General features: G+C 39.4%; 1 protein-coding gene across 1 annotated transcript in view; it reads left to right on the top strand.

The window, feature by feature from the left end:
* Positions 1 to 13,194, top strand: part of sntb2 (syntrophin, beta 2) — a 31,155-nt gene extending 17,961 nt beyond the window's left edge. The window contains exons 2-7 of the mRNA XM_084365431.1: positions 184 to 403; positions 2,112 to 2,322; positions 4,316 to 4,458; positions 5,594 to 5,790; positions 8,606 to 8,796; positions 10,324 to 13,194. Coding sequence (XP_084221557.1) covers positions 184 to 403; positions 2,112 to 2,322; positions 4,316 to 4,458; positions 5,594 to 5,790; positions 8,606 to 8,796; positions 10,324 to 10,416 — 1,055 coding nt within the window. The 3' untranslated portion in view covers positions 10,417 to 13,194. The remainder of the gene's footprint in view (positions 1 to 183; positions 404 to 2,111; positions 2,323 to 4,315; positions 4,459 to 5,593; positions 5,791 to 8,605; positions 8,797 to 10,323) is intronic.
* The last annotated feature ends 77 nt before the right edge of the window (positions 13,195 to 13,271 follow it).

Genomic DNA, 13,271 nt, shown 5'->3' with positions numbered 1-13,271 from the left:
GAGTGGATTATGATTGTGTTGAAATAAATTGTGATATTCAGATCACCCACCACTATATGGACGCTGAATTTCTGTAACACACTGAGTGGCACTTATACCACATTGTAATGGCCATACATTGGATACACATCAGTTATATGTGTTATATTTATATCCTGTATCCTCTTTTATGTTCCTCCACAGTGAAGTACATCCGTGAGGTTTCCCCGCTCTTCAAGAAACCATCCCTGGTGGCCGACCTGCCGTGGGACGGCATCCGCCCACAGTCACCCAGTTACAGCGGTAGCGAAGACTCCGGGTCACCCAAACACAGCAGCTCCTCCTCCTCCAAAGACAGAAAGGTCATAAGCCTAAAGATGTGCTTCATCAGCAGGAACCTCACCATGCCAGATCTGGAGAACAGGTATGACATGAGGCTGCTCAGTGTTTGTGTGTATTCTGGAGAGAAATAGCTGAGCATGTGGGAGTTTAGATGTGGGTGGATTTGTTTGCGTTTCACTGCTGGGTGTGTATGAGTTTTTTCAACTTCTGTTCATTAGATGGGAATGTTTGTCTGTAAGAGACAATGAGCACACACATGCTCTTTGTGTTTGTGGATATTAAAAACATAATCCAAAAAAGATCAAAGTGAGATGCATGAGTGATAGACCAACGTTGATAAAGGACATTAACTTTGAATGAATCACCATTGCAACCACTGCTACAACTGCCTGCTGTTGTATTTACATAGTAGCATGTTTACCAGGCCATTATATTGTGCGTCTGTTATATCCTAGTTTCAACTTAAGTTCCTCTTTGTCAGTGCCGTTTGTTTCTATTTTTCATATGCTGTCACCATTTTGTTAATACATTAAATAATTCAGCAGGTTTTTGTTTAACACATCTGCAGCTTGAACACAGGCTTTATGAGTTGTCTCAGGCTACTTTGACACTTTCTTACTTACTCTTTCCAATGAAAGCAATGTATGTGATGTCAACTGAAACATATTAACAAGATTCTCCTTTTAACAAAGTATTAGATGTCCTCTGCATTTCAAAAGTAATCCAGTGATAGTTGTTAGTACATCTATGGTAAGATTTCAGACAGGGAATGATAGTACTTAATGCTGCAGGACTTTTTATGGCACAGATTCGCCAATATTTAAACAAATATACAGGCCGGTTAAGTCCAAGTCCCACAAGTGCCTTTAAGGACTCTGAAACTCAGAGCGCACACGTGTCCTTAACGACTCTGTAAGGACACTCCCACACAGGGTTCAAAAGCCTGCGACTCCCCTCCAGTTAGTTAGAACTGAAGAAGCCTCTTGGATCAGAGGTGATACGTCTTCAAGAAATTGAAACAAGTCCAGCTGCCTACGATACAGCACTTAGATTAAACAAATATAGGGTTCAGAAACAAACATGGGTGGGCTAACAGTGCACACTATCCCCACAGAAACATTAGACACTAAGTATTATACAGGCATGAAGCAATAGCACTGACTTTTCACTCATCGTTTTGTTATCCTTTTATTGCTTTTTGACAGAAAATTCATATAGTGGTCACAGAACATGTATAGCACTACTCACTCACTTAGTTGACATGTGAATTTGAATATCCTTTCATAGACACATAGTCGCAGACACACAGTAGATTAAGCTCCAATTATATATTTGATAGCATGTTTCAAGTATATTTAAAAGAATAAAATGTATTTTAAATGGTAATTGCATTTATATCGTTCTTTTCTGGTCTCCCTAACACGCAAAGCGCTTTTCAACTTTGCAACACATACCACATTCACCCATTCACACACAGATTTATACACTGGTGGCACAGGCTGCCACGGAGCGATAAAGTGTTTCCTAAACAAAGCGTCCCATTCACACACACTTACACACTGATGTAACACCCATCAGGAGCATTTTGGGGTTCAAGCACACTTTGGCATATCAGTCTGACAAATAACAAACATCTTGCTTGTTGGGCAACCCCCAAACTTAGAAATTCTAACCTTAATAGTCCACCTTTGTGACTGTGAATAATTTTTTTCCATGAGGTGTGTACACTTTTGTTTGTTTAGTCTCTGTATGGAGCTGTTGTTTAAGACCTTACATTTTTCCCCTTTCAGACTGTTGGAGCTTCACTCCCCAGACGGCCAGCACACGGTGGTGCTGCGCTGTAAGGACGCGCCCTCTGCCAACTCCTGGTTCACTGCCATCCACACCAACATTGCCGCCCTGCTGCCACAGACCCTGGCTCACATCAACGCCTACCTGGGGGCCTCATCCCCGGCCTCCACACACCCCCATCTCAAACACATCGGCTGGTTGGCTGAACAGGTATTTTCAGCTTTGCTTAGTTTAACAGTTGCATGCTATCTTATATAGGTAACAGTCCTTTTCAGTTGCTAAGGGGTCATTGCTAATTGCTGTTGCTAATCTTTAAATATTAGATTCTGTGCAGCATCACAGAACAGGATGAAGACAAGAATACAATAAATAGAGAATCTTAAAACACTCAAACACATGAATGGTAATACAGCAAATGCCTACATACAATAAACAGTAAACTAGCAATGACACTAATTATTTTTGTATCTCTTTAAGGTAATATAAATCCTGGGCCATGTGGCAAAGGAAATAACACTGTAAAGTTTTCTGTTGTTGTTGTTGTTTTGCATTTTAAGTGTAGATAAATGTATAGTTGAAACACATGTTGCTCTCAAAGGAAATGGTATCAGTGGTTTCCAGCTAAGTTTGCTGTTGCATTACATCTCCGTCACTGCAAGACCTACCCAGACCTCAAACATAGACGCTGGCATTTCTGCTGTAACGTAACAGCATCACACAGGAAGAGTGTGTTTTCTTGAATTAGCTTTGGTCCTATATTTAAACACGCCTGTTGAATAGTCACAGTGAATCAGACTCTTACGCTGAATGATAGCTTTTCACTTTGATGAAGTGTTCATTCAAGGTCAGGTTGAATGTATGGATGTCTGCCTCTGTTTATCCGGACGACGCTCAAATAGGAAACACCAATGGAAGTTTCCGTTGCAAGGCACTATTTCCTGTAGAGCCCACCAACTCACCAGAGTCGCAATCACAAGCACGCTGTCTGTTTCAATGTCGCTGCTTTTCACTGTAATTCCACCGACACTCAGCCGTGACTCAGACAAACACACACCACCCTATTTTTACCTCAGTGGTGGCAAAATCAGGTCAGACTGTCAGGATGAGCTACTTAACCCTTCTGCAGCTGCACATACTACATACCTTCACCTGTACACTATCAAACTACATAACTTCACCTGTACACTGTCAAACTACATAACTACACCTGTACACTACCAAACTACATAACTACACCTGTACACTATCAAACTACATAACTACACCTGTACACTATCAAACTACATACCTTCACCTGTACACTATCAAACTACATAACTACACCTGTACACTACCAAACTACATAACTACACCTGTACACTGTCAAACTACAAAACTACACCTGTATGATGTCAGTTAGTAAGTGCATAATAAAGGATTTATTAATCTCAATAAGGCATTGTATTGCATCAACCTTATAAGTAAACCAAAACTACTACTTAAACTCAATAAATGTGTTTGTAATGCTATTATGAATAATTATCTGACACTCATAAGGCTTTTATTAACTTTCTTAAGCATCTAACTGTTTCTAGTATTTCTAATACTAGTGCTTATAAATTTCTTATAATCTAACAATAAATAGTTTATGATGCTATTATTAACACTTACATAATATGTTAAACACACATAATAATGTTATAAGCATATTATAAGGACTTAAAAGGGCCCTAATTATGACACACGAGTCACAGAAATAGTAATAAAACATTTCATTTATAAATAACTAATTGTACAGTAAAAATTGACACATATTAATTTGTTTGCAAATGTATAGACTAAATGACAAAAGAATTGTTTCATATTTTACTGGGAAATAAAGAAGAAGACATATTATAAGAAATTCTTATAACAATCTAAAAATTAAATATTATTCGATCAATAGATATTTCAAATTAAAAGATAGAAAGATTAATGCATTTTTATTAATTGCCATTTTTCTTGTACAGTTAATTTTAGATTGATGAATTATTAGTGGTCTGGGATATAAATTACAGTATTGCTGCCTTTGAATAGTAGATTTACAGTAAACCCAATGGTAGAAATAATGGCAGAATTGTACATTTGTAAACAAAACATGGCATACAAAATGTCATTTTGAGATTTTACATTGTTTTGATCTATCAGTTTACCCTATCAGTACTGTAATCTTGTCCTCCTTTAGGTCCAGCTGGAAGGTGGACGGCAACAGTACAAGCCAGTTGTCATGGCACTCACAGAGAAGGACATCCTGCTCTTTGAGTCGGTGCCGTGGAGCAGAGAGTCCTGGTCCATACCTCTGCTCACACACCCACTGCTGGCCACAAGGTAAAGACCACAGACAGCAGTGTGACCCTACTAAAGCCACAGCCAGCCACAATGCTTAAATCGTACTGACTGGTTCACTCTCCATCGGTCAGGAAACAGTTGACATCCTGCTATGGCAGGAATGAGAATCACACTAAGAACCTCTCACATGGTGCTCCTTAACAGACTTTACCTTGTGTTCAGAACACTTCACAATCATCATAGTTGTGAAACTGGATTGTCTTTTCTTCTTTCATGGTACAGATGTTCATATTTACATTTAAATAGATTTGCAAGGGACATTTAAGCAAGTCTACTGTTGATTCTGTGCAAGGTTTTAGTATATACTGTCAACATACATTCAACAAACTTTAAATTATGGTAAGTACCTGGAAGTTAACAGTTTTTCTCACATGAAAATGAAAGTGAAAACATATTGCTAGGTTATCACACAGTCAGTGGTGACCTGTTCAGTGTGGGAGGAGAAAGGTTTCACATGATGCAAATGTGAATTACCTGATCTTTCTTTCTGGGGAACTTCAGCTGGGAACCCCCACAAGTGAAAAAAAGAATTAAACCGTATTAACAGTATGTCAACACCCAGTACATCACATTGAGGAAATTACACAGACCAGGAGCCCTTGCCAACTTCAGCAAGCTAGTTAAGAGGAACGAGCAATTACAATTAAAGGTCCAGTATGTAGGATTAAGGGGGATTTTTTCGTTATGTCTGAATGAACCCTTTATGCAGAGGGACTGGGTCCTCTTCATAAATGTATTATTTAGACCTGGATACACATTGTTTCCAATTTTCCCAGGTGGCCACTTGCTGTATTGCAGCAGAAAACTCCCCTGCAGCCCAAAAAAAATGTTCCCTATGGAGCACCATTATAAAAATGATGTCTGTAAACTGTTGACGGGACACCTTGAACTACAAACAAGGTCAATAATGACTCCTTCTAGTATGGACTTTTGATCCATGGAAGATTTATATTCACCATAGATGAGAGTGAGGTGAGGGGTGTTCAGTTGGTTGCAATCTGCAACCACACAGCTAGATGCCACTGAATCCTACACCCTACTCTTGCCGATGCAGGTTATCTATATGAGTTGTCTCTGAGAATGTTGAATGTGTCTGTAATGTGTCACCCTCCAGACTGGTCCATTCCGGCAACAACCGGGGTTCTCCCGCCCAGGGTTCAGAGCTGGTATTTGCCACTCGGACAGGCACAGGGCGGGGAATCGAGTCCCACATCTTCCGAGTGGAGACCCACTGGGATCTGTCTTCATGGACACGAGCCCTTGTTCAGGGGGCGCATGCTGCCGCTGAGCTCATCAAAGAAGTCTCCATTGGTGAGTGTGGATGTGTCTGCAATAGATGGTTAGTCTGTAGTAAGAGCAAGTCATCACCAGAATTTCCTGTACATCCCTACTTTTACTTAAAGGTTAAAAAGGTTAAAGGTTCACTTATTTGTCATTTTACAACACCAGGGTCATAGAACGAAACTAAGTTTAGTCACTTTACGCTACATAAGAAAAGAAAAAAACAAAAAAATATATTTTATATGGTGCGGAGTGCAGAGGATAAGTTCAGTAGTATCACAGCCTGAGGCAGCTGCTCTGTTGTCTGGTGGTATGGCATTGGATACTTCTGTATCTTTTGCCAGATGGCAGCAGGGTGAACTGACTGAAGTATCCTCTTAGTATCCTATATCAGCTGCAATGAGTTTTTATATATTGTATGCAGTGTTTTATCTCATTTTTATATGTAATCTCTGTGTTGCTCTCTGAGAAGAACCCACAGAGAATTGTCACCAACTCTGCAGGACCACAACGCTCTACTGGGCATTTTAGCATCTCTCAGCTGATTGTTTTGGTTTTCACAACTTGGTTCACTTTCTCTGCTCTTGCAGGCAGCTGTTCAACAAAAAAGCCTCTCTTAAACCGTCTGTGCAATACCTGCACAGGACCAAACAGCAGACATACTAGCTGGTTAACATAGTGGAATTTTTAGCAGCTTTGAAGCAGGTATTGCCCTCAAGAGTTCGTGGACCAAAACAGAGCTAAAAGAAGAGTGAATATTGGACACAAACATCAGTCCAAATGAATGCTAACATTACTGTGGCTGAAAGTATAAATAGTAGGGGTGTGTTGAGATCTCATGCCACGTCAGACTGGCAGCCTGGCACTGTTTCTATCTGCTTTTACATCTCAGTTATAGACAAAATGAATGAATAAAGTCACGTTTTGTCATGTGTTGTTGGTAATTGCTACTTCGGAGTATGAAGAAATGATCCTGTGGTCTTTGCAATAGCAGTGCCAACAATAATACCACTTTATGTTGTCTGTTTCCACATTAAAATAACATTATGTAACCTTTTTACCTTAAAATATCAGCATCATTCAATGGTATAGTGTCTTGTAATATGGTGTATGGTGTCTCTGTCTCAGCTACTCCACCCCCCTATCACTTGCTTCTGTGCTATGTAACGTCAGTAAGAGGGTAGGATCACAGCATTACATACATGTTTGTTTCAAGACCTAACATTGTTATGACGTAATGAGTTTTGTTTGTAGTTAGCACCTAAGTTACATCTGACAAACTGTTACAGACACAGACACTGTTTTGGGTTGCCAAATCACTCAAAATGCCAGTTTCTACATATTGTTGCTTTAAGTGATGGAACTTCCTCCACCACTGAGTACATCCAACCAAAAGTTCAAGCAACCAATCATCCAGCAACCCAGAATGATTACTGATGACAGTGTCATTAAACAGGAAAAATGTATAAGACATGAGCCAAAATGATAAAGGATATACGTACATGGTAAATCTGGTAATTCTTCTTAATATAGATTTAAGTGTTGATGTTTTTTGTCACAGGAAACACCTCATTGTATGCAACATAGTACAACACCACAGACTACAGCCTCAGAAATACCGCAGAGTTGATTGAGAACCTCGGGCATGTTTGGCTCATGTACACCTGTTTAGATAAATGCGTGTGTGCTTGTTTTATTCACCATGTGTTGTTTTCTCAGTACTCACCTGTGTGTACTGGTGAGTAGCAGTGTGGTGGAGTTTTGAAGCAGACCTTTAAACAGAGGATGTGGGTTCACCTTTGTGCATGAAACCATCATGCTAACAAGTGCATGTCAACAAACTAAATACCTTCTGACACACAAGTGTTTTTTGTTTTTTTTAATAAGATAAGCACAGATGAAATATTTCCATGTTTGTAGGCCTACATACATACAGTAAAAATACTTTAACTGTGACAGGAAGCTCCTGGCAGCAACTGGCTCACTAGCAGTGTGCAGCAGCTCAGAAAGAGCAGCTCTGTGTAGGAAAAGCAGAAGTAGGAGCCAGCTCAGGGGAATGTGCTCACTCTGTGCAGAACAATAGTTGGCCGCCGGAACAGCATTGGAAAGACTCAGCCTTTTTTTTTTCTTCTTCTTCTTCGGTCTCCCGCTGCTACACAAACACAGAGGCACAATTAAGGCAGTCAAGTTACAGTAACACATGGAAATGCTTTAGGATCAAATGACAGTTGAAGCGGCACCAGGCAGGATTTATTTTTATTTTTATGAAAGATACACTTGTACCATCCAGTTTCATTCAGACGCTGTAGAACTTTTTCTGAGCAAGATATTATTTAGGGGACATACATTGTTACTGCTACAAGTAACAACATCCCTATCACACATTAAAGGTACAGTTCACCCAAAAATCCAAAAATACAGGGTTTTCCTCTTACTATTCACTGCCAACCGTATCACTGCCAAGACAATGTGGATGAATAAATAGCACTACAAGTAAGAGGGAAATGTTCCTTTAAAAAGAAAAATGTAAATAAATAAATAAATGAGAATACAAGAAACAAATGCAAAAACAATTTCCCAGAGCCTAAGCTGACGTCTGCTTCTTCAGTCCAAAACCCAAATCCTCACATTTAAGAAGCTGGAACAAGGAAATGTTTGATATGTTTGCTTGAAAATGACTGAAACAATTAATTGATTATCAAAAAAGTCTGCAATTAATTTCCTTGACTCATCTATATTAACCATTGCAGCTCTACTCACACTCACCGAGTGGAACATTTCTCACCCCTGCTCACTCAAACACCTGCTGTTCTTCATCTCTTGTCTCTCTTACCTTCTCTTTCAGGTTGCACATTGAACAGACAGGATGTTCGCCTGACACTGCACTATGAGAAGGGCTTCACTGTGACAAGGGAGCCAGCAGATCCAGCTGGAGGTGCCGTGCTTTACAGATACCCCTACGAGAAGCTCAAAATGTCTGCCGACGATGGAATACGCAACCTGTACCTTGACTTCGGGGGTCCAGAGGGAGAAATGGTAAATTCAGACTCCTGACATTCATCAGTCAATTATTTCTTTGATGTATTGCTTTGTCAAATTGCCAGTCCAGTTATTTGAGCCTCAGGTGATGTCATCAGGTTACTTGCAAAGTGCCATGCAGCAAATTGACATAATGAAGGAACTGGAACCAGAAATGTTCTGGTGATTTATCTTAATCAACAAAAACAATTCCCCCCCGGGGATTAATAAAGTATTCTGATTCTGATTCTGATTCTGATTCTGATTCAATGGCTTAGATTATTAACTAAATAACACAATTGTACTTACTTTATATAAATTACTTAACTAATAGTTTTATAATTATAAATGATTATGATTAAGTGTAAATGAGAAACTGTCAGTGCAACAGCTTATCTCTGTTTTTAAGGTACACATGATTTCCTAATCTCAGCTGAATTGCAAAAGTGCAACTACAAACACTAAAGAAGCTTTTTTTTAAAACATAAAGCTGACATCAGCAGAACATTCAGGGTCGATGTTCACCCTAACCTTGTGCTCTGATGATGTGCAACTAATCACACTGACCCCACACTAACACTGTTTCATTGGATTGTCTTTGAAATCATGGAGATTTACTAGCAAACCATTTTGACCATTTATTATTTGTCAGACACAATAATTTTTAGATTAATTGAGAAAACAGTCAGCAGATAAATTACTTTCTGTAGATAATGATTAGTTGCAGCTCTGCATTCAATTCCTTCTGTGTAAAATAGTGTGAGGTTATAGCCTCTTTCATAATGTTCTGATGCCGTAGGTTTAGCTCGTTCATTTGAGTGTGACATGTTCGTTTTTCGGTGTCAGAGAAGATCCTTGGTTCATTGGTTACTCTAAATTGCCTGTAGGTGCGAATGTGACCGATAATTCGTCTGTGTGTCGGCCCTGGCAACCCTGCGCAGGACAAGTGGTTGCATACAATAGATGAAAACTAGTCTTTTTGAATGTCTCCTTTGATAGTACCACTAGGGGGCACCGAAGTCACCAGTTTCAAATGTTAAAGGGGGGCTCCACTGATTTTACCCATTAAAGTGTGTTTACTGTTCCTGGGGAGTTACACTGCATATGCAGAAAAAAAGGTTATGCAAATCAGATCAAATTGAATCAAATCAGGAACTTGGGAAATGGAAAAGCTTGATTTGGGAAATCAGTGGCGATACCTAGCTTTAGTAAATAATGTGCATATGCAAATATGCTTCTCTGAATTTTGGGTGGTGGCCAGAGAAGGAAACAATACCTGGATTTCCACTGTCTCTGGCAGTCAGGTAGAATAACACAAAACTCATCACACCACCCAAAGTTGGTGTGTAAAATTTCCTAATTTTAAAGATTGGATTTAGTGTTAAGTTACTGTAAGTTAGGTATCCTACGGATGAAGGGAAGGTAACAACAGAAAATGTACTGTAAATTGAGTAAACGAGATTTTACCCTTTTGAACTCATTTCCCTTTACTGCTGTTTTTCTCCTCTTTTCCTACCTCACATCCTCCATCCCTCCTTCCTCCAGGTATTTGACCTCCACTCGGGTCCAAAGCCGGTAGTGTTTGTTCTCCACTCCTTCCTGTCAGCCAAGCTCACTCGTATGGGCCTTCTGACGTGAAACAACCAACAACAGCAGCAGTGTGGATGAGAGGACGGGCCCAGGCACAGCAAAGAGGGTGAAGACGCTCCCAAAATGCTGGCAAAATACTGGCAATTATTTTTATGTTTTGTTTTTTGTTGTTTTTTTGTTTGGTTTTTTTCAACTTCTCCATTCACAGCTGAAGTTAGGCCTGAAGTGGCACTGCAGGGGAGATTTAACCCAGGAGTCATGTTGTTGATTGTCTCAAAACTGTGCCTTCTCTTCCAACTTCTCCTCAATCTCTTGCAGTCATAGAGTGCTGCAGGGATGACGTATTTTTGTAGGCTAACACAGAAGTAAGCATCGCCTTGGTTCCCTCAACAAAAGCCTATGAGATTGTTCACTTGGATTTAGGATTATTGCAAAAAATAAGGTCTTTGTTAAACACAAGTTTATGATACTTGCACATTCTGTTCAGCAAGATAATCTCCACAAATGAACGGCACTTTTAAAATTTTTGAAGTGTAAATGCACTAATGTTAGGCTATAAACGAACTACATCGTGGTCAAATGACTTTAATGACACCGCCACTGAGCTTCCTACTACACTACACTGTAGACACTTTACTATAAATTGATCAATGTAGAAGTTGTATAGAAGTCTCCGTGTTCAGCGTGATGATGTTTAACTTCTGTAGTCTCATTTAGACACTTGTTGTTAGCAACCACCTTTTTAAAGACTAGTTAACACTTTAAAAGTCACAAGTGTGCTATTTACTGAAGTGTTTTATGTTGTAGAACAAATCAAGAAAATCTCTTAAGCTTGTGTTAACCACAGACCTTTTTCTAAGGCATTTAACCGAGTTCAAATTAAAAAAACCCACTGACTTAGAGACGAGGGAACCAGAAGTGAAAAATGCTAACTTGTTTCCAGGTTTTACGGCTCATTCCTGCAGCACTCTACTGCAATGCCAGGTAAAAGGAAGTGACACTTTGCTTGAAGTCATGAATCATAAAATTCCATGTGGTAATGTTTTACATTTCATCATGATTATCTGATAGGATGTAAAATCAAAAGACAAGAAAAAGAAGAAGCTAAGTGTGTGTACGAGATTCCATTTGTGCGCTTCAAGCAAAGTGTTAGTGAAATACATTCAGGAAAGGAAGGATTCTTTAAGACAATTAATACACAGCTGAGCACAGATTGGTGAGCGCTCCCTGTTTTTACTCTCTGCCTATCATTCCATGACAGCCTTCCAACTGATCTTTATAATGTATTTGTTTATGTCGACATGAGTCAGAATGCAGTTAGAGATTGTGCGAGTAAATCTGTGTGTCTGTGTGTGTGTGTGTGTGTGTGTGTGTGTCTGTCTGTCTATACTTCGCGCTTCTGTTGGCTTGATAGTGTGCCTGCTGTCTGACAGACTCACCTTTTAGCACATTCTCCTCAGCTACCGTTGTAATCAGGATTGCCAACTGTGCCTTTATTCCATGTAGACGACGACACTCTTTGTAATGTTCCCTTTTTTTAATTTCACACAATAAGAGAGTGTTAAGCTTTCGACACACGCGAGCAATAGTATTACTCTTATAGTGTACACTATGTTATTTTGTTTTTATGTCCTTTGTTTTTAAAAGTGTATATCTCATGATTGCATGACTTCCTCACATTGAACTGTGTATCTGATGATGACGGTGTGTTACCTCCCGTCTCTGGCCGACACTACCACGTCTCCGTCTATCACCGCATTCCAATTTGCTTGAGATTACTTGTCCCTTGTTACCTTTCCTATAGTAGCATCTCTCTGGCTAAGGACTGTTTAACAGGCTTGTTTTAAAGTGGGCCATCACATGACAGAGATACCAATGTATTTTAATAATCCCAAACGGTACCAGTCAAGGACATTGTACCTTATATGAACCCCTGCTGTTGAGAAATGACGGCACCGCTTATGTCATTTAGCTTATAACAGTCTTTTCCTTGCATTTTAGATGCAAAAAGCTTATTTAAGTTTGAGAAGATACTCTTTACTCAATCTCCAGTTACTAGCTTTCTTTTGGAGCTTTCAGCCCCATCTCTTGGTCTTTGCTCAGTTGTCATGGAGATGGAAGTATGGGAATTTAACGCCCGTGCTGCGACTAGGTTTGGACAATATATAAAGAAAAAATAATTCTAAGAATTAAAATCAACCATATTCTTGCCCTTTACCCCCCAAGGATAAAAGAAACGTTCAAATCAAATGCAAAAGTAGGCTCAAAGTACCCTATTCTCAATAAAACATGTTGCATATTATTTATCATGCCCAGTTACGTAACTTGTTTCAAAATGTGTCTCAGCAGGTGTTTGTTTAGCTCTGTTTCTGAGCTGCAGCTGCCTGGGATCCACTTTTAACAAACTGTACTACCTCTGAAGCTCTCTTAATTTTAAGAGCATCTTTAAGTTTGCAAGTAGGAATAAAAGTGAAGGACGTTTATGTTTATCACTCACCTGAGTTCAAAATTTCACTTTTGACAGGTTAACCCCCCTGGTGTTGACAGACAGTCCATATTCTGTCCTTGCTGTTTTAACGATGTAATGTAAGTGAGGCCATGGTGTGAGAACTGAGCAAACTAAATCCATAAATGGATACTGTGAGATGCAGTACAAAGCTCTGGAAAAGGCTTGTAAATGGTTATTTGTCAAACTACTATTCCCAAGTTCAAGAATAAACGTTCAAGCTCCAAAGAAACTTTATTGGAACTATAATCCCGCTGCAGATCTTGTGATTGTCAATAGTTAATGCCGTCAAAGGTGAAATAAAGTTAGCAAAATCCTCTCCCCCTCAGTTTATCTGTTCAGTCCAGTGCCTGTTTTGAGACTTGACTCGTTAATGAGTTCAACATGACTGTAATTT

Source organism: Pagrus pagrus (genome assembly GCF_965226575.1).
Source record: "Pagrus pagrus genome assembly, chromosome: 10".
NCBI classification, from domain to species: domain Eukaryota; kingdom Metazoa; phylum Chordata; class Actinopteri; order Spariformes; family Sparidae; genus Pagrus; species Pagrus pagrus.
Note: the sequence above shows the minus strand (reverse complement) of the source record. Positions and strands in the feature narration are given on the sequence as shown.